At 41.6% G+C, this 21,807-nt stretch overlaps 1 protein-coding gene across 7 annotated transcripts in view; it reads left to right on the top strand.

Moving 5' to 3' along the window:
- Window positions 1–21,807, top strand: part of fnbp1b (formin binding protein 1b) — a 275,894-nt gene that overhangs the window by 226,978 nt on the left and 27,109 nt on the right. For all 7 annotated transcript variants that reach the window (XM_078550045.1, XM_078550041.1, XM_078550044.1 and 4 more), the window contains 2 exons: window positions 4,476–4,585; window positions 14,034–14,166. In XM_078550045.1, the coding sequence (XP_078406171.1) occupies window positions 4,476–4,585; window positions 14,034–14,166 (243 nt within the window). The remainder of the gene's footprint in view (window positions 1–4,475; window positions 4,586–14,033; window positions 14,167–21,807) is intronic.

The raw sequence follows: 21,807 nt of genomic DNA, 5'->3' as shown, positions 1-21,807 counted from the left end.
TTATAAGGCTCTGGTCAGACCACATTTAGAATATTGTGAGAAATTTTGGGCCCCGTATCTCAGGAAGGATGTGCTGGCCCTGGAGAGGGTCCAGAGGAGGTTCACGAGAACGATTCCAGGAATGAAAGGCTTAACATATGAGGAACGTTTGAGGACTCTGGGTCTATACTCGATGGAGTTTAGAAGGATGAGGGGGGATCTGATTGAAACTTACAGAATACTGAAAGGCCTGGATAGAGTGGACGTGGGGAAGATGTTTCCATTAGTAGGATAGACTAGGACCCGAGGGCACAGCCTCAGAGTAAAGGGAAGACCTTTTAGAACAGAGATGAGGCGAAACTTCTTTAGCCAGAGAGTGGTGAATCTATGGAATTCATTGCCACAGAAGGTGTGGAGGCCAGGTCATTGAGTGTATTTAAGACTGAGATAGATAGGTTCTTGATTGGTAAGGGGACCAAAGGTTACAGGGAGAAGGCAGGAGAATGGGGTTGAGAAACTTATCAGCCATGATTGAATGGCGGAGCAGACTCGATGGGCCGAATGGCCTAATTTCTGCTCCTATGTCTTATGGTCTTATGGAAACAATGTACAGCTTTAAAAATGTGTAGTCCATTCCTTTCATTAAATTGCAGTATCGCTGACATTACATTAATTGCTGAAGATGAATTGCTGTTGAGATTTCAAGAATAGGATAAATCTGAAGGGCATTTCCGACACGCAGTGTTCGTAAATAATTGCATATCTTTTGGAATTTACTGTGAAGCTAGACCTTTGGCACTAAATTAAGGGACATATATGTAAATATTTAGGCTCTGGAATAACAAAAACAATTTCAAAGATGCTTCCCTCTTAACATTATTATACTCAGAAAGCAGTGGGTTTCAATCACCTGCTTTACAAAATACCATGGGACATTTGCTTTTACCTTAATGCAACACCTTTTTATATTATTCCTGTCCATTATCTTTTGGGGCTCTCTTCCTCCCCCTCCATACCATGTAGCCAGATAAGTGAGTTTTCCATAACTTGTTGTTGAACTTTAAGTACTAACAGACAGAAGTGATTCATCTTTTTGTTTTCTGACCTGTGAAGAGCCATTAAAATCTATTTCTTAATAACCTGGCTTAGATATGGAAGTTGTGAAAGATTCTGCCTTAGTGCATATATTGATACACCAGCCAGCTATATGAATGGGTCACTGAAGACAGTTAAGGGAATCAAGGTGGAACAGGCTGTAATAATTTCATAAGAATAAAGAATTTAATGAAAGATATTCCTATGTGTTACAGTCTAAGTGTGACAGAGACTGATTAACAGTTCTCCTTTGAGGTTTTAGGTTAACCTTTTGAATTTTACACATACATGCCTATTTATTCATGAATGTGACTTTATAAATTATACCTTGTGACATTTCTGTTGATTTTCTTTATATTAGTGCAATGCTTTACTCTGGTGAAAAGCTTTTTCTTACACAAACCAAATCAAATATACTGTAGCCCAATTTAAGCTACACCCATATAAAATTTTCATTCAATTAAGTTAATTTATTTGTTTTATAGTTTGAATAAGGAATAACATTTTGGTGTTGTTAAATATAAAAAATATCTTCTCTGATCCAACCTGAATAATCACTCAGGAGTTGCACTGATTTTCACTAATTGTAAATTGCAGTAACCGCATTGTTCTTTGGACTATGTGTGTATTAATGTGGGAATATAAAGTGCAATATGCAGAATTTATACAATGAAGCGCATGCTTGAGATATTGCAGAATTGAATTGACTCAATATATTTAACCACCGAATTGAAAGGTTGCTTCCTGCAGGCACCCGTGGCTACTTCCAGTTGAAAGCTGCTTGCGGGTTAGCTAAAAATTTGTACGCTTTGAGTTTACATACTAGAATTCAGACTCCACAGAAGAAAATAAAATGGATTCAATTTGTTGTTTGAGTTTCTGCAGACTGCAAAAGGCAAATTAGCTTATTTAGGGTAATAAAGATCACTTAAAACTGGAGATGGAGGTGTTATGAGTTTTCTCACTTGCTTATTACAAGCACCTCTCTCCACATAAGAAACTGCAGTTTTAAGATATATCTGAAAAGCCACTAAAACAATTACAACCACACTTTTCTAATGAGCGTTGGCAACAGTTTCGGCATTACTGAAGCGCCTGTTTCAGTCGCTTCTCCTATTCACGAAACTGCAATGCAAAACCAAAAAACATTTTGGATAAAATAATGCAACAATAATGTTGGCGGATTTTTCAATTTAGAATTAAGCCAATTTAAAATTTGAAAATTTGAGTTGACTATGTTTAGACTTCAGGATCCATTTGAATGAAACCTATTTTTTTAAGGCACTGTATGGACTGATATACGCAGTAAAAGTATGCATACAATGTGCCAGTATCTTAACTAGTAATAACTTTTATGTGTGAGAATTTATTTGCGGTGCCCATGGACCTACATCTACAATTATATAGTGGGCTTAGTGAGGTGTTAATGTAATCAACTTTTGGTGAACCCCAACGCAGACCTGCCAGATATGCTAAGGCTGGCACCAAGGAGACTTTGGGCTCATTGACCAGGATTCCAATCATGGTTTTGTTTGTTTCTTCTGGTCTATTGATTAACTCCTTACACCTTTATTATAGCCCATTTGAAGCTACTTGCGTGCCAAGAGATACACACGAAAGATCAGCATCGTACAATGTAACTGGAATGACCAATTGTAAAATTTTAATCATCTATGTCCAAACTCCTGTTGGAATTCAACTTTATGTAGGAGGTTTTCATAAACCATACATAGGAGATGCTAACAGTATAGCAAATCTGGAGACAAAAATGCAGACAGGTATTATTCGAAAATGGCAGCAGCATTAGAATTCTCCACACCATGACAATGGGCATTTTTCTGAAGGGTACTGGCTTATATGTGGAGTATTTTTGTGTAGCTGACTTCTTTCTCATATATTTTTAGTCAAACAGAAGTTTGGTTATCTGACCCAGGAGCAGGTGATCTCTGAACTGCTCCATAGCTTTAAATTCCTTGGAATGGGATTAGAGGGCGATTAAAAGCTGACAAATAATGGAGCCAGATACCTTAAAATTCTGTATTCGCTTCTGAATTACTTGCTGTGAGTGTGTCTCCTTATGATCTTTATGTGAAATGGTATCAACAGTAACAATGTGAAATCCCTTGTTACCTCTTACTCTGCACTACAGCCTGCACAGGCTGCGACAAGACTGAACCATTTACACAGGAGGGACATGAGAGCAAGATTAGAAAACATCTATTGTTCAACTGAATCTGCATTGTCCTGTGGGGTATTATTTTTTGCAGTATAAAATAACATATTTGTATGCTGCAAGGTGCGAGGACAAACAGAAACATAACATAAACAGGTTACATAATATTTAAAAGGATGTGCATTGCTAAATAGCTTTAAATGACTACGTTTAATTTTGCGGAAGCACATGCACCAGTAAGGAAATTGTTCAGATTAATTTTCTCCGTTAATGCCTTAGATTACTTAAAATCGACTAATTTTTGTGTGATCAGCCAATGCTGTTTTTGGAATTATTGTCACTCAATCTGTACTACAAAATATTATTCACAAAAAAATCATTTGACAGCATAATTTTAACATTTAATCCTTTCCTGTCAAGGCAGTAGAAAAGTATATTTACTGTATTAAGGGGGAATTTGAGAATACACTTTATGATTATGATTAGGGATTAAAGGAACTACACTCAGATTTCTCCATATTGTTAACCCAAAATAATCGTTTCACCTATATTGGATTATTTTGGCTCACTCCAATTGTGGTGACATCTGTTTTGGTGGTTATTGGCGGCTGCTGTTTTTTTGACCGCTTTCGTTTCTAACAATGTATTTTGTCCAGTGTTGAAAACTTGGGGGGTATGCTGTAAAGTATCCATCAGGAATTAAAGCTAAATTCCCCAATGTTTTCCCAGGAGTTTCTGTGATAGCGGGGGACTGGTAAAAGTCCAAAAGAATTTCAACTCCATTGTTTATGCATTGTCCACTGGCGACATGCACAGTGGCAACTGTGATATTTATATTTTGTGAAGTATCAGCTAATTTGGATTATTACGTGTACGTGCGCACAAATATCCACACGCAGGATTGGTTTAGGAATCATTTTATAAACTTTACTAATGAGCAGACAAAGTTGTAAGAAAACAGTACACCAACTCCTCCAAGTCAAATCTAAAATATGCTTGATGAATTTCTATCTTGGTTTAAATAACTAATCATTAAGGCAGACAAATGGCCTGCATACTGGCCACCAGGCTTAAACTTTATTTTAGTTTGAGACAACAAAACCCCTGGACAGGAAAGGTTTCTTTTAAAAGTGACTGTCACTTTGTTTAAATTTGGCAGACAGAAGTGTAACCCCCAAAAATATGAATCCACTTGAGGCACTGACTTGTGTGATTATGATTTGGACAGGGCTCAGGGCCAGAAGACTTCAGTCATCTTCCACCAGAGCAACGAAGAAAGAAACTTCAGCAAAAAATTGATGAGTTTAACAAAGAAATCCAGAAAGAGATCGATCAAAGGTAAGAGCAGTGCTTCCCACCAGCAGGAAAATAGTTTTGTTCATGTGATTGTATTGACCACAGTAAACTAATGACAGTACCTGGCAACAATAATTATCTGTTAAAATTCGGCTGTGAGCACTTAGCATCTTTTAATTACTTGTAGTTAAAATTTGAATCAACTATTATTCTACTGTTGATTTCCCTTCATTTTATGCCCTGGAAATCTTTTAACTCACCAGTTAATTTTTAAAAACCAATATACATACTTGATTATCACCAAATATTTGGTGAGTCGACAAAGAAAGGCCTTCACACATAGGGTTTTGATGGAGTTGATTCTTTTTTAAATCCACATTATGCCTGTGAGATATCTCTGTGTTCTCAGAACCCTTAAAGAAGGGAGGCAAAAATACTTTACATCTTTCCTTTACTATAAGCAGTTATTTTTAAATAAGCTTTTATAAGCTTTAGAAATCAGTTTAAATAACATTTTTAATGTTAGTGCTACATATGTTCATGTTATTGAAAATGGAACACTTTCAGTTTTGGGATAGAGCATAGTAAACTCCAATATTATGCTTTAACTTCAACTATAGTTAGTTTACTTCTACAGCGCCATTATGATATTTCATTTCATACCTACCATCAGTTTTGTTTTTAATTGGATAAGCAGTTGTTGCTGAATTATTTTGAGATTGATGAAAAAAGAGACATGTCGAAGCTTTTCATCTTGTACTCACCAGGATATTTCGCAAGAATACCAAAATAAGGGGAAAGCAACAATTTATACTGTATGTGAAGAGAGTGCTGATTGGTTGACAAGTGGAATCTGGAAGAGGCTTTGCCATGGAGAATGCACCAATTGATGGTGACTGACATAGACATAGAAACTAGGAACAGGAGTTGGCCATTCGGCCCTTCGAGCCTGCTCCGCCATTCAATATGATCATGGTTGATCCTCTACCTCAACGCCATATTCCCACTTTCTCTCCATACCCCTTGATGCCCCTAATATCCAAAAAATTATCAATTTATTTTTGAATGTACTCAGTGACCCGGCCTCCACAGCCTTCTGTGACAGAGAATTCCACAGGTTGACCACCCTGAGTGAAAAAATCTTTCCTCATCTCAGTCCTAAATGGCCTGCCCGTATCCTGAGACTGTGACTCCTGGTTCTAGACTCCCCAATCAGGGGAAATGTCCCCCCTGCATCCAGCCTGTCTAGCCCTGTTAGCATTTGATATGTTTCAATCAGATCCCCTCTCATTCTTCTAAACTCTAGTGAATACAGGCCCAGTTGAACCAATCTCTCCTCATACGACAGTCCTGCCATCCCCGGTTCAGTCTAGTGAACCTTCGCTGCACTCCCTGTATGGCAAGTATATCCTTTCTTAGGTAGGGAGACCAAAACTGCAAGCAATATTCCAGGTGTGGTCTCACCAAGGCCCTGTATTACTACAGTAAGACATCCCTATTTCTGAACTCAAATCCTCTTGCAATGAAGGCCAACGTATCACTCGCCTTCCTAATTCCTTGCTGTACCTGCCTATTTAACTTCATTGACTGGTGTACAAGGACACCCATATCCCTTTGTACATCCACATTTCCCAATATATCACCATTTAAATAATACTCTGCCTTACTGTTTTTCACACTGAGCATATAACTTCACATTTACCCATGTTATTACTGCATCTGCCATGTGTTTGCCCATGCACACAACTTGTCTAAATCGCCCTGAAGCCTCCTTGCATCCTCCTCACAACTCACTACACCTCCCAGTTTTGTGTCATCAATAAACTTGGAAATATTACATTTGGTTCCCTCATCTAAGTTATTTATATATATATTGTGAATAGCTGGGGCCCAAGCACTGATCCCTGCGGTACACTACTAGTCGACGCCTGCCACCCAGAAAAAGACCCATTTATTCCCACTCTCTAGTTTCCGGTCTGTCAAACAATTCTCAGTCCATGCCAGTTTATTACGTCCAATCCTATGTGCTTTAATTTTGCCCACTGGCCTCTTATGTGGGACTTTATCAAAAGCCTTCTTGAACTCCAAATACACCACATCCACTGGTTCTCCCTTATCTATTCTACTAGTTACGTCCTCAAAAAACTCCAGTAGATTAGTTAAGCATGATTTCCCTTTCATAAACCTATGCTGACTTTGTATAATCCCATTAGTGCTTTCCAAGTGTTCTGTTACCACGTCTTTTATAATAGACTCTAGCATTCTCCCCACTACAGATGTTAGGCTAACTGGTCTGTAATTCTCTGCTTTTTCTCTCCCTCTTTTTTTGCCACCCTCCAATCTGCCGCGACAGCTCCAGAGTCTACAGAATTTTGGAAGATGACCACCAATGCATCCAATATTTCCAGGGCCACTTCCTTTAGTACTCTGGGGTGTAAATTATCAGGCACTGGGGATTTTTCAGCCTTTAACCCCATTAATTTCTGAAGCACCATTTTTATTTACTAATACCCAATTTTTTCAATTCCTCCTGCTCACTAGACCCTTGGTTCCCTAACATTTCTGGGAAATTATTTGTGTCCTCTTTTGTGAAGGCAGAACCAAAATATGTGTTCAATTCTTCTGCCATTTCTTTGTTCCCCATTATAATTTCCCCCGTTTCTGACTGTAAGGGACCTACGTTTGTCTTTGCTAACCTTTTTCTCTTCACATATTTATATAAGCTTTTACAGTCAGTTTTTATGTTCCTCCATTTTCCCCTTGATCGATCTTTTTGTCCACTTTTGCTGAATTCCAAACTGCTCCCAATCCTTAGGCTTGCTGCTTTTTCTGGCAATTTTATATGTCTCCTCTTTGGATCTAATACTATATCCCTAATTTATTTTTTAAGCCATGGTTGAGCCACCTTTCCTGTTTTATTTTAGCACCAGACTGGAATGAATAATTGTTGTAATTCCTTAATTGCATATATTCCTTAAATATTAGTCATTGCCTATCCATTGTCAACCCTTTTAGGTAAGGTTCCCCAATCCATCATTTCCAACTCGCACCTCATACCCTTTATCTAGGTTCAGGACCCTAGTTTCAGATTCAACCTCTTCGCTCTCCATCCTAATGAATAATTTTATCATTTTTTGGTCGCTCTTCTGCAAGGGACCCTGCACAACAAGTTTATTAATTAATCCTTTCTCATTGCACAATACCCAGTCTAGGATAGCCTGCTCTCTAGTTGGTTCCTCAAAATATTGGTCTAAAAAACCATCACGCTCCAGGAAACCCTCCTCCACAGTATTATTGCTAGTTTGGTTTGTCCAATCTATATGTGTATTAAAGTCACCCATGATTGCAGTTGTACCGTTATTGTATGCGTCTCTAATTTCCTGCTTAATGCCTTCCCTTATACCTCCATTACTGTTTGGGGCCTATAGACAACCCCCACCAACGTTTTCTGCCTCTTGGTGTTTCTTATCCCACCCAAACAGATTCCACATCATAATTTTCTGAGCCAATATCCTTCCTCACTATTGCATTGATTTCCTCCTTTACTAACACCACTTCCTTGCCCTATTTGTCTGTCCTTCCTAAATATTGAATACCCCTGGATGTTCAGTTCCCATCCTTGGTCACTCTGCAGCCATGTCTGCATAATTGCAACTATATCATAACTGTTTATATTTATTTGTGCTGTTTATTCATCTACCTTATTGCGAATGCTCCACGCATTAAGATACAATGCCCTTAGGTTTGTCTTTTTAACCTTGTTAGTCATCTTAGCTTTATTCTGCACTATGACCCCATTTATTTTTTCGCCTTCCACTTTTGCTTCTTACTTTTCTGTCTTTTGTTTCTATCCTCGTTTCCCCCTCCTCTGTCTCCCTGCTCAGGTTCCCATCCCCCTGCCATTGTAGTTTAAACTCTCCCCAACTGCACTAGTAAACACACCACCACCACCACCCCGCCGAGGACATTGGTCCCGATCCTACCCAGATGCAACCTGTCCTGTTCATACTGGTCCCACCTCCCCCAGAACTGGTGCCAATGCCCCAGGAACCTGAATCCCTCCCCCCTACACTATTTCTTCAGCCACGTATACATCTGATATATCCTGTTATTTCTACTCTTGCTAGCACGTGACACTGGTAGTAATCCTGAGATTACCACCTTTGAGGTCCTACTTTTTAATTTACATCCTAACTCCCTATGTTCAGCTTGTAGGACCTCATCCCTTTTTTTAATCTATGTCATTGGTACCAATATGTACCACGACCACTGGCCATTCACCCTCCCCGTTCAGAATGCTCTGTAGCCTCTCCGAGACATCCTTGACCCTGGCACCAGGGAAGCAACATACCATCCTGGAGTCTCTTTTGCGGCCACAGAAATGCCTGTCTGTTCCCCTGACTATTGAATCCCCTATCACTATAGCCCTGCCACTCTTCTTCCTCCCCTCTTGTGCAGCAGAGCCACCCGTGGTGCCATAGACTTGGCTGCAGCTGCTTTCCCTTGAGAAGTTATTTCCCACAACAGTCTCCAAAACGGTATATCTGTTAGAGAGGGGGACGGCCACAGGGGACTCCTGCACTTCCTGCCTTCCCCCACTCTGTCTGGTGGTCACCCACCCCGTACTGCCTGTTCAGCCTTTACCTGCGGTGTGACCACCTCACTGAATGTGCTGTCCATGATAATCTCAGCATCACAGATGCTCCACAGTGAATCCACCTGCAGCTCCAGCTTCAAAGTGCGGCTAGCCAGTAGCTGCAGCTGGACACACTTGCTGCACACATGGTCGCCAGGGACACTGGAAGTGTTCATGACTTCACACATAGCGCAGGAGGTGTATATCACCAGTGCGAGGTCTGCTGCCATGACTTCCCTTTAGATTAAGCTCATTCGTTACTCCCTTTAAAGAATACTAATTACACTGGGTGCCTTATTCCACTCCAAACACCCCCACTGCAGTCCAAAGTCCTCATCTTATTTTGTTTAAGCTAATGGACTACAGTAGTTTAATTAGCAGAAGAAGTAGAAGTATTCTTTTGCCCCGGCTTACCAATCAGCTGCCCCCCCTGCGTTGCGTCACTTTTTGAATCGTGATGTCTTCGCATCATTTTCAGCCCCAAGTCTCCCCGAAACTCTCGCTCTGTCCTTCCGCCACTTTCAGCCCTGAGGCCAGCTCTTTTTAAATCTCCGCGCTCTCAGCTCCTGCCCATTTTAAATCTCCGTTCTGACTCTCAGCCCCTTCTCCTTTTAAATCTTACTAAGGCTGCCGCTCCTCTTGCACTGCCTCCTGGTCCTGCTGTGGGGACCGCCAGCTCTTTTATCTGCTCCCTCCTCTCGAGCTGTTTTAGCTGCTCCCTCCTCTCGAGCTGTTTTATCTGCTCCCTCCTCTCGAGCTGTTTTATCTGCTCCCTCCTCTCGAGCTGTTTTATCTGCTCCCTCCTCTCGAGCTGTTTTATCTGCTCCCTCCTCTCGAGCTGTTTTATCTGCTCCCTCCTCTCGAGCTGTTTTATCTGCTCCCTCCTCTCGAGCTGTTTTATCTGCTCCCTCCTCTCGAGCAGTTTTATCTGCTCCCTCCTCTCGAGCTGTTTTATCTGCTCCCTCCTCTCGAGCTGTTTTATCTGCTCCCTCCTCTCGAGCTGTTTTATCTGCTCCCTCCTCTCGAGCTGTTTTATCTGCTCCCTCCTCTCGAGCAGTTTTATCTGCTCCCTCCTCTTGAGCTGTTTTATCTGCTCCCTCCTCTCGAGCTGTTTTATCTGCTCCCTCCTCTCGAGCTGTTTTATCTGCTCCCTCCTCTCGAGCTGTTTTATCTGCTCCCTCCTCTCGAGCTGTTTTATTTGCTCCCTCCTCTCGAGCTGTTCTCGCACTGACAGTCAACTGCCAAGCATCATTTACTATTTGCTGACTCATTCCTCAAGACAAAGTCTTGACCAATCAGGGTCAAGCTACCTGGCTTAAATTTCAAACAATGGTTGGCAGTTAACTGTGTTACAACTGCAGCCGATGTTATTCACTGAGCAAGCCAAATCCCAGAGGGAAGATTGTCCTACTGATCATAACTCTTTTTGTGTTATTTGAAAACGAAGAGAAGACTACTGATCCCAAAAGCATAAAATCGCAGTTACACTTTTAGAATTTTAAAATCAAATGATTTATTTACACAAAGAAAAAAATAATTAAGCACACAAGATTAAAATTACACGGTTAAAGCAGTCTTACAAAACATTCCCCCAAAAACCCACTTGGTCAGAACACACAAGTAAACTACTTGGCAACAGCTCCTTTATAGATTTTTAACCATAAAAATCCAGTAATGTTACCCAAAGCAAAAACTGCTGTTACTTTAGTAAAGTATACCACATGGCTTCTCACTCTCTTCCACTCTGCTGTGAAAACTCAAGTAAGTTCAGAAACAAAAGACTTTTCTGGCTTGAAACTGGATAGCTGCTTCAGATTCACAACCTTTATTAGCACAGAGCTGGTCTCAGGATATCTCCCCTACACAGCCACCACAACTCAACTAAACATTTTTCGTTAAATATCTTTTTTTCCCTTTCATCTTAGACTCCATTATCCTAAGCACCTCCTTGAACTCAACTTTCCCAAAATATAAAAATCTTTCGTGTCTTCCTATTGCCTCCATTTCGGGTCAGATAAACTTTAATAACCTCCCCTTGTTTACTTATGAAAACTTTATAAGTTGTAAAAACCCCTTGTCACTTCAAAACTACCATTTGAAATTTAACAGCTGAAAAGCCAAGTCCTTATCTATCACCTAATGCAAATTTTAAAACCCAACCTGTTTACTCATACATTGACCTTCACCATAGCCTCTCATTACAAATGCATGCGTCAAGCTCCTTTACCTTTCATCTCTCAATTCCCACAGGTAAGCTGTCTTTACTAATCTTCTCCCAGTTTAATTAATCATGGACACACCTTCTCAGCCTTCTTTACAGAATACCACCATATTCCTAAAAATAAAAAAAATAACATCCATCTTCACAACTGTTGGTCACCATAAGTTGGTGCATTCTCCATGGCAAAGCCTCTACCAATCAGAGTCCACTTTCCAACCAATCAGCACTCTCTTCTCATATAGTGTAAATTGTTGTTTTCCCCTTGAATTGGTATTCTTGTGAGTGCGCTATGAGTGCAAGGTGAAAAGCTTCGACATGTCTCTTTTTTCAGTAATACTTAAGTTCTGTACTACCAATTGACTATTTTGAGATTGCCCAAACTCTCTCCATATACATTGTTGTAGCAACAAACAAGAAGCTATTGTTGCACCTCAGTTTCATGCACATTATTGTCTCAGCTTCTGAGCCAACAAAGGATTTAGTCATGCCCACTACAACACCGCATCTCCCCCCCCCCCCACCCCACCCTTGGAGTGGGCTGGGTGTGAAAAATTGAGTGAGATGGAGGATACTATGCCTGTTGCCAACCTGCCTCCATTTGAATTTTATTGGCAGCAAGACAGGTGTTGGATGGCCCACCCTTGGGCCACTTAAGGGCTTCTTCCTGCAACCACTGTTACTTTCCATGGGTGGGGAGGGCCCACACTGTGTTGAGGCCACCGGGTATACCCTGGCAACCTGCCTTCAGGGGGTGAAGGGTTCTGGCGTGGGGGAGGGGGTGCTATCCCTCCTGTTAGGTATGCTGTGCCCCCCAGTGGAAAGGGTTGCCTCTGCTTGATTCCCAGCCCCCTCGCCGGGGCCTGCGTGATTGGGCCTGGAAAGGCTGCCCCACTTACCTGAACTCCAGGTCTGCATTGCTGTTGATCTGGGGCTGAAGAGCTGTTGGCCCTCTTGGCAGCTCTTGGAGACAGGGCACACTGCCTCAGAGAGAGTGGGAGAAGCCAAAACCTCAGGCAACTAATTGCCTGAGCCATGCAAAATAGCATTGCAGCTTCCCAGGCCAATGGAGATGTGCTTCCTCCTGACTTTCCAGCCGTTGGATGGGGCCACTGCCCCTGAATAAACCTCTGATATGGTGGAAAGGCGAGTGTCTGTGGATGTTGTCTACCTGGACTTTATTATAAATTAGTGCACAGAACTGGAGGTAACTTTGTAACATGCATTGGTAATTGGTTGAGGTTTTGGAAATGGTAGGGATAAAGAGAAACATTTATTTTGTTTGGCAGGACCTGACAGATGGGGTTCCCCAGGGAACTGTACAGGGGCCTCAACTTTTCACCATTTATATTAATGGCTAGGATGAAGAAGAATATGAGCCGTGTACCCAAGTTTGCAGATGGCATTGTTTGGAGGAATAGTAAGTTGTATAAGTTGAAGAGGGAAGCCACAAAGCATCATAAACCAAGGGATTGGGCAATTTGGGAAAGCATGAGGTCATTGAGAAAAATGCATGGCAAGAGTGCATAGACATTAAAAGCAATCAAAAAGGCTAATAGAAAGTTGGCCTTTATCTTGAGTTTGGAATATGGCAGTGAAGAGGTGATGCTTTAGCTATATGGAATCTTGTTCAGACCTCACCTAAAGCACTACATTCAGTTTTGGGCACCGCATCGCAGAAAAAATGTGTTGACCTTGGAGAGGGTGCAATGCAGGTTCACCAGAATGATATCTCAACTTAAAAGGGTTAAATCATGAAGGCATCTTGCATAAATTTGATTTGCATTTAGAAAGTTGAAGAGTCTAACTGAGGTATTTTAAAATAATGCAGGGATTTGGTAAAGAGAAGCAATGTCCTTTGGTGGGGGAATCCAGAACAAGGGAGTATAGTTTAAAATTAGAACCAAGCCAATTAAAAGTTTAAGTTGGGAAGAATATGTTCACACAAAGATAAATAAAAATCTGGAATATTCTATCTAAAAGCTGTGAATGCTGAGTCAATTGGAATTTTCAGGACTGCAGTTGATAGACTTTTGTTAGGTAAGGGTGTCAGTGGATATGCAGGATAGGAAGAGAAATGAAGTTGAGGTACAGATCAGCCAAAATCTAATGAAGTGGCAGAGCAGGCTTCAGGGATTGAAGCACAGGATATGCAAATTACTCTCTCTCTTTTCCACTGCAGCAAGTGAGACGATAGGTGTTTTATTTTAACTACTTTTTCTCACTTTGCCTTGTTAGTGGTCCATTAAATGCTCTTATCCTGATTGGAATCCCAGCCACATCTGAATCTCTAAATTTCCTAATTCTCTCCAGGGAACATGGACCTAACTTTCCATTGGAATCTCTTTCAGTACAGTGAAACCACAATGAAAATACGGGTTTTGTTTCAGGCCACATTTTGTTTTTATGCTTTAAAGTCCAGTTACTGATTGACAGGTTGATTAATTTGTACATGCATTATTGCACTGCCTTGGCTCAGAGGAAGAGAAAAATTGTGCATTTGGCTAGTATTTTCCTTGCAAAGCAAACGGCCGTCTCATAACCTGATGGCTTTTGCCTTCATTTCGTATCGTTTTGGGTGGACTCCAGCTGAAGCACAAGTTGGTACACTGAATTTATATTTTTTTAATCCTCAGAGATGGTTTAACAAAGATGAAGGATGTATACATCAAGAATCCTCAAATGGGTAGGCCAGAGAGTGTGGATCCCAAACTGGCAGAAATTGAGCAGACTATCGAGAAACTGCGACAAGAGAGTCAGAAATTTGAGGTAATATATGAATGATGTGAGATAAAAGTTTTTTTTGCATAAAACTGATATTATTTCCTAAAGCTACATATATCCTTTCTGCTTCACATTCCTGATCCATTAACCCTGAAGTAGCTGCCAACGTTGAGTTAATTTGTCAACATGATGATAAATAATCCATTGCTAAAAGTTTTGGAAATTGTTTTTCCACCCTTTCGTTAATGAAGCTGTCCTAAGTAGAATCACGCTGCTAAGTGTTTTTAAAATGATCTAGATGTCTCTACATTATTGAAAACCTATGCAGAGCCTGTTTAAAACAAAATCTAAGGTCAATTGATCAGACAGACACTAATTAAAATGCAATGTCTTTGAATGACCTCTTCTACACAAAATCATTTTATGATTTGATTTAGTTAGAAGAAAAATCACTGTTCTGATTTATTGCATTTGATTCTCACTTAGCTGTCTGTTTAGCTGCAGTGCCAGCTAAATTGGATTTGAACAATGTTGCATTTAATCCTTTGAGAACTGAAGGCCGTGGCCACATTGTTGACGTTGTATAATTTTTAGCAATCCACTTTGAATTGAAGACACAGAATAGTACTGTTTTTCGGAATAATATAACGGCTGGAATTTAATGCCTGCCCCTGTGGTGAGTTTGGTGGTGGCGGGGCATTTAGTTGGGATGGTGGCAGGCGAGAACCCCATTCAAAAGCACTCGGTGATGAAGAAACCCAGAATTAGGAAGGAGGGTAGCCACTGAGAACCACTCCCTCCCCTGCTGCTGACTTCTTTCCCCCATGACTCCCCCCTCCCACCATCGTTCACCCAGCAACAAACCTAGGCCTTGGATGGATATCATACCAGCAGCAACCAGTTTCCCCTCTGGCCAGCAGTTGTCAGTGGGCGGGACTTCTGCCCCTGAGGCCCATGACCCCAGGGAAGGCCTGCCACTGTCCTGTCAAGTGCCTGAAGGCTGACCCTGTTGCCTCCATTAAATCCAGCACAATAGCCTGAATCTTCTGGTCGGTGTGCTGGGGCGGGCCCCACTCGCCGATGCATAAAATGACGCACAGTGATGCTGGGTGTGCGTCCCGACGTCACCGCGTGTCATTCTGATCTTCAGTTCGGCGGGCGCGCACCGGAGTCAGCTGCGTGCCCACCGAACTGTCAAAGGCCTATTAAGGCCATTTAAATAGCAATTGAAGTAATTAACAGGACTGCCCGTCCAACCTTAAGGTTGGCGGGCAGACAAACAGCCCAGGCAGCCTTTGCATTTTTCATGGAACCTCAACCACAGGCGGGACGAGATTTCATGAAGGGTTTATAAATGTAATAAAAAATTTTTATTAAAATTCATTGACATGTTCCAGCTCATGTCAGCGCTTCTGGGTGCGCGTCACGCTGGGCAGGCCTTAATTGGCCCGCCCACGTAAAATGGCAGCGCGCAGCTGATCGCGGGCAGCAATTGGTTGCACATCCGCCTGCGCCGCCTCCCGCCCAGCCTGCCCGATGGAGAGAAAACTCCTCCCCCCTCCCCCCAAATTTCTTTTTTGTTTGACTATCTCCTTCATATCCTCCTTTACAGTACACCCTAGATTGTGGCTGAAAGTGCATTTCTGTGGTCTCTGAAATGCCATGCAGTAGTCAAAAAATATTTCCTTTCTGATAACAAGTTCATGACTAAAAAACTCTATATATTTTTCACATAAATGCTTCAGACAATTATACCACAATTATAGTCACTGAACATGGAAGGAAGCTTGCCTATTAGAATCTATTTTAAGGTCAGTGACATTCTTTACATTTAATGTGCCCCATGAGATCAGGCTGTCAACTAAATAGTCTTCACTTCTTTTGATTCCCAGATTTGTCCTCCTGAGGCTCAGTTTCTCCACAAGCTATACATCAGAACATTCCTATCATTTCCATCCTTGCCAAGCTTCTCTGGCTTCCCATATCCCAGAAAGTTGATTTCAAAACTCTTGCCCCTGGCACTTGAATAACTTGTTGACCCTCATTGATTACGCTTGATAATGAACAACAGCCTTGAAGGTGCGGAAATAACATCAAAGCTTTCAAGAGAAGGGAAAATTCGAGACTCTTTAGTTTAATTATGTCGGTTTTAAATCTCGGGAAAAATTTAAGCAAAAGAATAAGAACATAGCCAGCATATTTGCTGCAGTGGCTTTTCCTCTCACTTCTCGTGTGTCCCAAGGTTCCAGTCTTCTATTCCTCATCTCAACAACATTATTCATTGGGTCAATTTCATTATATATAGTGATGTTAACCATATTACTTCTTCATTATCATTCTCAATTCCACAATTATTTGCCATTCTCCATGACCCACTTTTTGTAGTCTTAGCATTGGTGAGACTAAAACGAACCTGTCTTTAGTTCCAATTCAGTCTCCCTACCTGCACACTCAGGCTGAACCCAGTGATGTGCAACCATATAAACCTCATCTTATTGAGAACTTCACCATCCACATACCAATTTGCATAAAGTCTCATTTGTTGGTCACGCTTAACCTCTCAAATTTCCACTAGCTCTCCATTTCCTGTCATAATGATTTCAGATACCTCATGCTTGGTCTTGCCTTTCCACCCATTTTCATCTCTACGACTAGATTGTACCCATTTCTGGTCTATTGTAAGATTTCAACCCTGTTTTGTTCCATTAGTGGTAGAGCTTTTAGCTGCCTCAATTTTTGAGTTCTGGAATTCATTTCCCAAACCACTGCATCTTGCCACATCTCTCCTCACATTCAGAATCCTCCTTAAAGAAAGTTGAGCTATTGATCATCTTCCCAATTCTTTTCTATACTTCTGCTGAGGCCTAGCCAGCACTTTGTGAAGCGTGTTAGGATGGTTTTACTGCATTAAAGGAGTTATGTAAGTGCATGTTATCATTGCACTAAGTAATTACTTTTATTGGCTCTCCATAAAATTTTGCTGTGGCGAACTGCCTTGCCTCCGCAGGACCGAAAATTGCTACATAAGATCTTAGCTTCAAGAGCTGCACTGTATGGAGTGGTGTTAATTTTGGAGCCCTTGAGAAGACCATGTTTAATTTATCTACTTTGTCTAGCTGAAAACACGGAAGTTAGATGTAAATGACATAAAACGGAAGTGAGATGTAAATGACATAAAACGGAAACTGAGCAAAAGGAAGTATGATTGTTTCTGTGTTAACCTTTCATGGTTACCATGATACAATGCAACCTGCAATAAACTTATGAAGAAAACATTATCCAAATGAAGGTGTATTTAAGGACTCCACAGGGAAACATTTTAGGTTAGAATTCAATAAATTTCGATAGCTGCTCACTTTTTTCCACCCAAATCTTGTCCTTTCAGCACAAGACAATGTCACTTGCTCTATGCTGTTTTGCTTAAGAGTGCAGCAAATAGGTCGGTGTAAGGAAGGAAAGGAAGAACTTGCATTTGTATAGCACCTTTCACAGCTTAAGGACATCCCAAAGTACTTTTATAGACATTGAAGTACATCTTTAAAATTTATTGTTAATGTAATTAATATTCTAGCTGTATTGTGCATAGCAGGTTCCCACAAAACAGCAGTGAGATGCATGACTGAATAATCTGTTTAATGGTGTTAGTTAAGGGTTTAATATTGGCCCTGACTTTGAAAACTTAGCAATATATCAAGGGAAACAATACTCAAATGTTTGCTTTAGGTACTAAGACTACTCATAACTGGAAACTAGTTTTAAAATAATTGACTAAAGAACCAGAAGTGAGATGAGATTTTTCTTTGCACACCAATGGGAAATTGGATATTTCTTGAAAAAGGAAAAACTTGCAAGGCTAAGGGCAAAGAGCAGGGGAGTGTGACTAAATAAATAGCTCTTTCAAAGAGCCAGCACAGGCACATTAAGCCAAAAGGTTGCCTTCTGTGCTGTGTGATTCAGTGGTTTTAATGATTAGGAAGTTAGCTGAAATGATGGCTCCACTTGATCTTCCTTCTGGCTAGAATTAGTTTGAGAATGTTGGCTAAAGTTAAAGTTCTGAAGTACATGGGCCAGCCACTGACACAGTACATTAATGCCCTGAAGTACTCTATTGCTGCTTCTTCAATAAACTTTCAATTAGTGTGGTGCTCATCTGCTTTAAAGTTTTGTTTCTGATTTATGCAGAACACAAATTAATTTTACCATTTTTCTTTTTTGATTAGGGCCTACGTAACTGATTGTATTTGTTTTCCAGTTTCTTCTCTCCTGTTTCATGGAATGGCCCAGTTCTATGGACCCTGTTCGTTCCTCCTTGATCAAGTGGCCATTATTCTTGCTTGAGCGTAGAAATGAGTTTGGCGAATTGTTGGCTCATGGGGAGCATCACAGCTATGTTCTATCCAGTTATTGGCACCATCATTAAGACTGCCTATGCCTACCTCAGTAGCATTGTTCATAACCATGGCCACCTCTGTACCATTGCCTGACTTCAGCCCTTCCTCAGCTCATTTGCAGCTGAAACTCTCATTCATGCCTTTGTGACTTCCAGTCTTGACTATTCTAATACACTCCTAGATGCTGTCCCACATTCTACCCTCTGTACCCCCTAAAGCCATCCAAAACTCTGCTGCCTATGTCCTAACTCTCATCCCCCTGACACCCCTTTCACTGACCTGCATTCACTCTCACAATGTTGATTTTAAAATTCTCATTCTTGTTTTCAATTCCCTCCAAAGCCTTTTGCTGCTCCCCGCCCCCGCCCACCCACCCCATCTCTCTAATCTTCTAATCTCCTCCAGCCCACAGCTCTCAGATATCTGAGCTCATCTAATTCTGGCCTCTTGTGCATTCCCAATTTTAATTGTTCCATCTTTGGTGGTCACACCTTCAGTTGCCTAGACTTTACAGTTTGGAATTCCCTTCCTACAGCCCTCTGCCTCTGTTCCTCGCTTTCCTCCTTTAAGACACTCCTGGTCACTCCTCTTTGACCAAGTTTTTGGTCACCTAACCCAATACAATCGAACATAATCTGTAACCTCACGGCCCGGCATATCCTCCACTCTGCCATTACCATCAAGCCAGGGGATCAACCCTGGTTCAGGTAGACAGAGCTAAGCAATCAAACAACCAATGGATCAGATCTAAGTTCTGCAGTCCTGCCACATCCAGTCATGAATGGTAGTGGACAATTAACAAACTGACCAGAAACTGAACTGGACTAGCCATATAAATATCGTGACTACAAGAACAGGACAGAGGCTAGGAATAGTGCGATGAGTAACTCCCCTCCTGACTCCCCAAAGCCTGTCCATCATCTAAAAGGCACAGGTCGGGAGTGTGATGTAATACTCTCCACTTGCCTGGATGAGTGCAGCTCGCACAACACTCAAGAAGCTTGACACCATTCAGGACAAAACAGCCCACTTGATTGGCACCATATCCGCAAACATTCACTCCCTCCACCACTGGCGAACAGTGGCAGCATGGTGTACCATCTACACAATGCACTGCAGGAATTCACCAAGGCTCCTTAGACAGCACCTTCCAAACCCATGACCACTAGAAGGACAAGGGCAGCAGATAGATGGGAACACCACCACCTGGAAGTTCCCCTCCAAGTCACTCACCACCCTGACTTGGAAATATATCGCCATTCCTTCAGTGTTGCTGGGTCAAAATCCTGGAACTCCCTTCCTAGCAGCACTCTGGGTGTACCTACACCACATGGACTGCAGCGGTTCAAGAAGGCAGCTCACCACTAGCTTCTCAAGGGCAATTCGGGATGGGCAATAAATGCTGGCCCAGCCAGCGAAGCCCACATCCCATGAATGAATTTTTAAAAATCTCCTTATGTGGCTCAGTGTCACATTTTGTTTTTTAATGCCTCCTGTGAAGAGCTCTATGTTAGAGGTGCTTTATAGATATGAGTTGTTGCCACTCTCCTCACTTGATATTCACATCTGCACAATTTCCAGCAGGAATACCTGGAATACAGCAATTGGCTAGTTTTTTCCCCTTAGCTCGGGACGCCGGGGTCAACTGGACTGTCTGTACACCCAAGGCCAAGAGCAGCTAACTTTGCACAAACCAGAGATTGTCAAACCTGGGATTTACCGACTCAGTTCCAATCACACACAGCATTTTCTTTGTCTATCATTGGATCTCACTTATCGATTTTGTTTACATCTTTCCTCACTGGTACAAATTAACATTTTGATTGTATGTGAGGGGACTGAAATCGGAGCTAGAACTAAATAAAAAACAAGAGTGATTATCAGGGAGTGGCAATTACTCATCCCTGAAGGAAAACATTTGCAGCTACAATCTTGATAAAAGTTCTGTACATAAAATATTGTACGCACTGAGGTCTACTTACTTAACAATTTAGATTGGATGACACACAACAAAGATTATAAATCCCTTAACCACTAACTGGGGGCAGATAATTAGTTTATGGCAAAACACTGAAGCATGACTTCATCCGTACTGCTAATTTGTGTAGTTTTAGCCACTATAAAATTCCTTATTACTGTCTGCCTATTAGGAAAAGTGCTGAACAATGAATAAACTGAATGTTTCCCAATAACCAAATTATTAATTATTTTATTATCTGTGTGGCACACTCAAAATGTAAAATGAAACAGATTAGACCTTATAGGTGTTTGAAACTGCCCTTTCTTGGTTTTAGATTGAAACTTATAACAAGCTGAGTAGTACCAAGCCATACAAACGAGAAGGTTCCAGGTTTGTGCTGAATTAGCTGGTCTTGGGCAGGACAGCATTAGGGGTGCTACACTGGCCTTGGCATTCTTTCAGACGAGGTAGGGAATATTTCTGCTCATGATCGCTGGTAAGTGTATGTGTGGTTTTTGTGTGAGAACAGATTTAGCTTTGGCTGTGATGCTCTCTGCAGTCAAAAAGCCTAGTAGCAGATCACCTTAAGATCACACATGAACAGTTAATTGTTTAAGGTAGTGGAGGCGTGTTATTCCAGCCTAAGTCACATCTTCAGAAGAGAAAATTGAGCACTTCATTTTAAAAAAAAAACATGTTGAGGCACATTGGTGCCAAGATATAATGACACAGGTTTGTCCCCACAGTCTTAATTGTCTACTGAGATAAATGCTTGGAATTTCATCCTTGAGGCAGGTAGGGGGAGCCAGGAAAAATCCCGGCTCGGGCTGTCCACCTTGGGAGAAATTGCCTACCAAGGGGGTATATTCATTGCTGGGGGCCAGGTGCAGGCTGGAGTCGGGCCAGCGACCCAGGAGGAAGTGTGGAGGCAACCACAGGGGCTGTCGGGTGCCAAGAGGGGCTGTTTAAAAGGCCCACCTGGGTGCCAGGAGACTTTGTCTCTGTGGGGGGGGAAAACACAAAGGCCCGCCAGTCCTCACCCCTCGCACGCCATTCACCCACCAAACACCCATCCCCTATCCATGTCACCTTAGAACTCTGGAACCATGGAAGAATTATAGCACAGAAAGGGCTTTAAACTAAATAGTTGGGGGGAGGGTTCAGTTGCATGGAAGTATAAAAAATCAAAGTTTAAGGAGAGGGTAAGAGTGCAGGTTAGTGACGAAGCTGATTGTTACCAAAAAGTGAAAGGAAGGGACAGAGTGTGTGAATGCCATATTGAGCCAAAGAATCATATAAGAGTAGGGAAAATTGACACTAGGGCAAACTTAAAGA

This window comes from Cetorhinus maximus, chromosome 10, assembly GCF_964194155.1.
Source record: "Cetorhinus maximus chromosome 10, sCetMax3.hap1.1, whole genome shotgun sequence".
NCBI lineage: Eukaryota > Metazoa > Chordata > Chondrichthyes > Lamniformes > Cetorhinidae > Cetorhinus > Cetorhinus maximus.
Note: the sequence above shows the minus strand (reverse complement) of the source record. Positions and strands in the feature narration are given on the sequence as shown.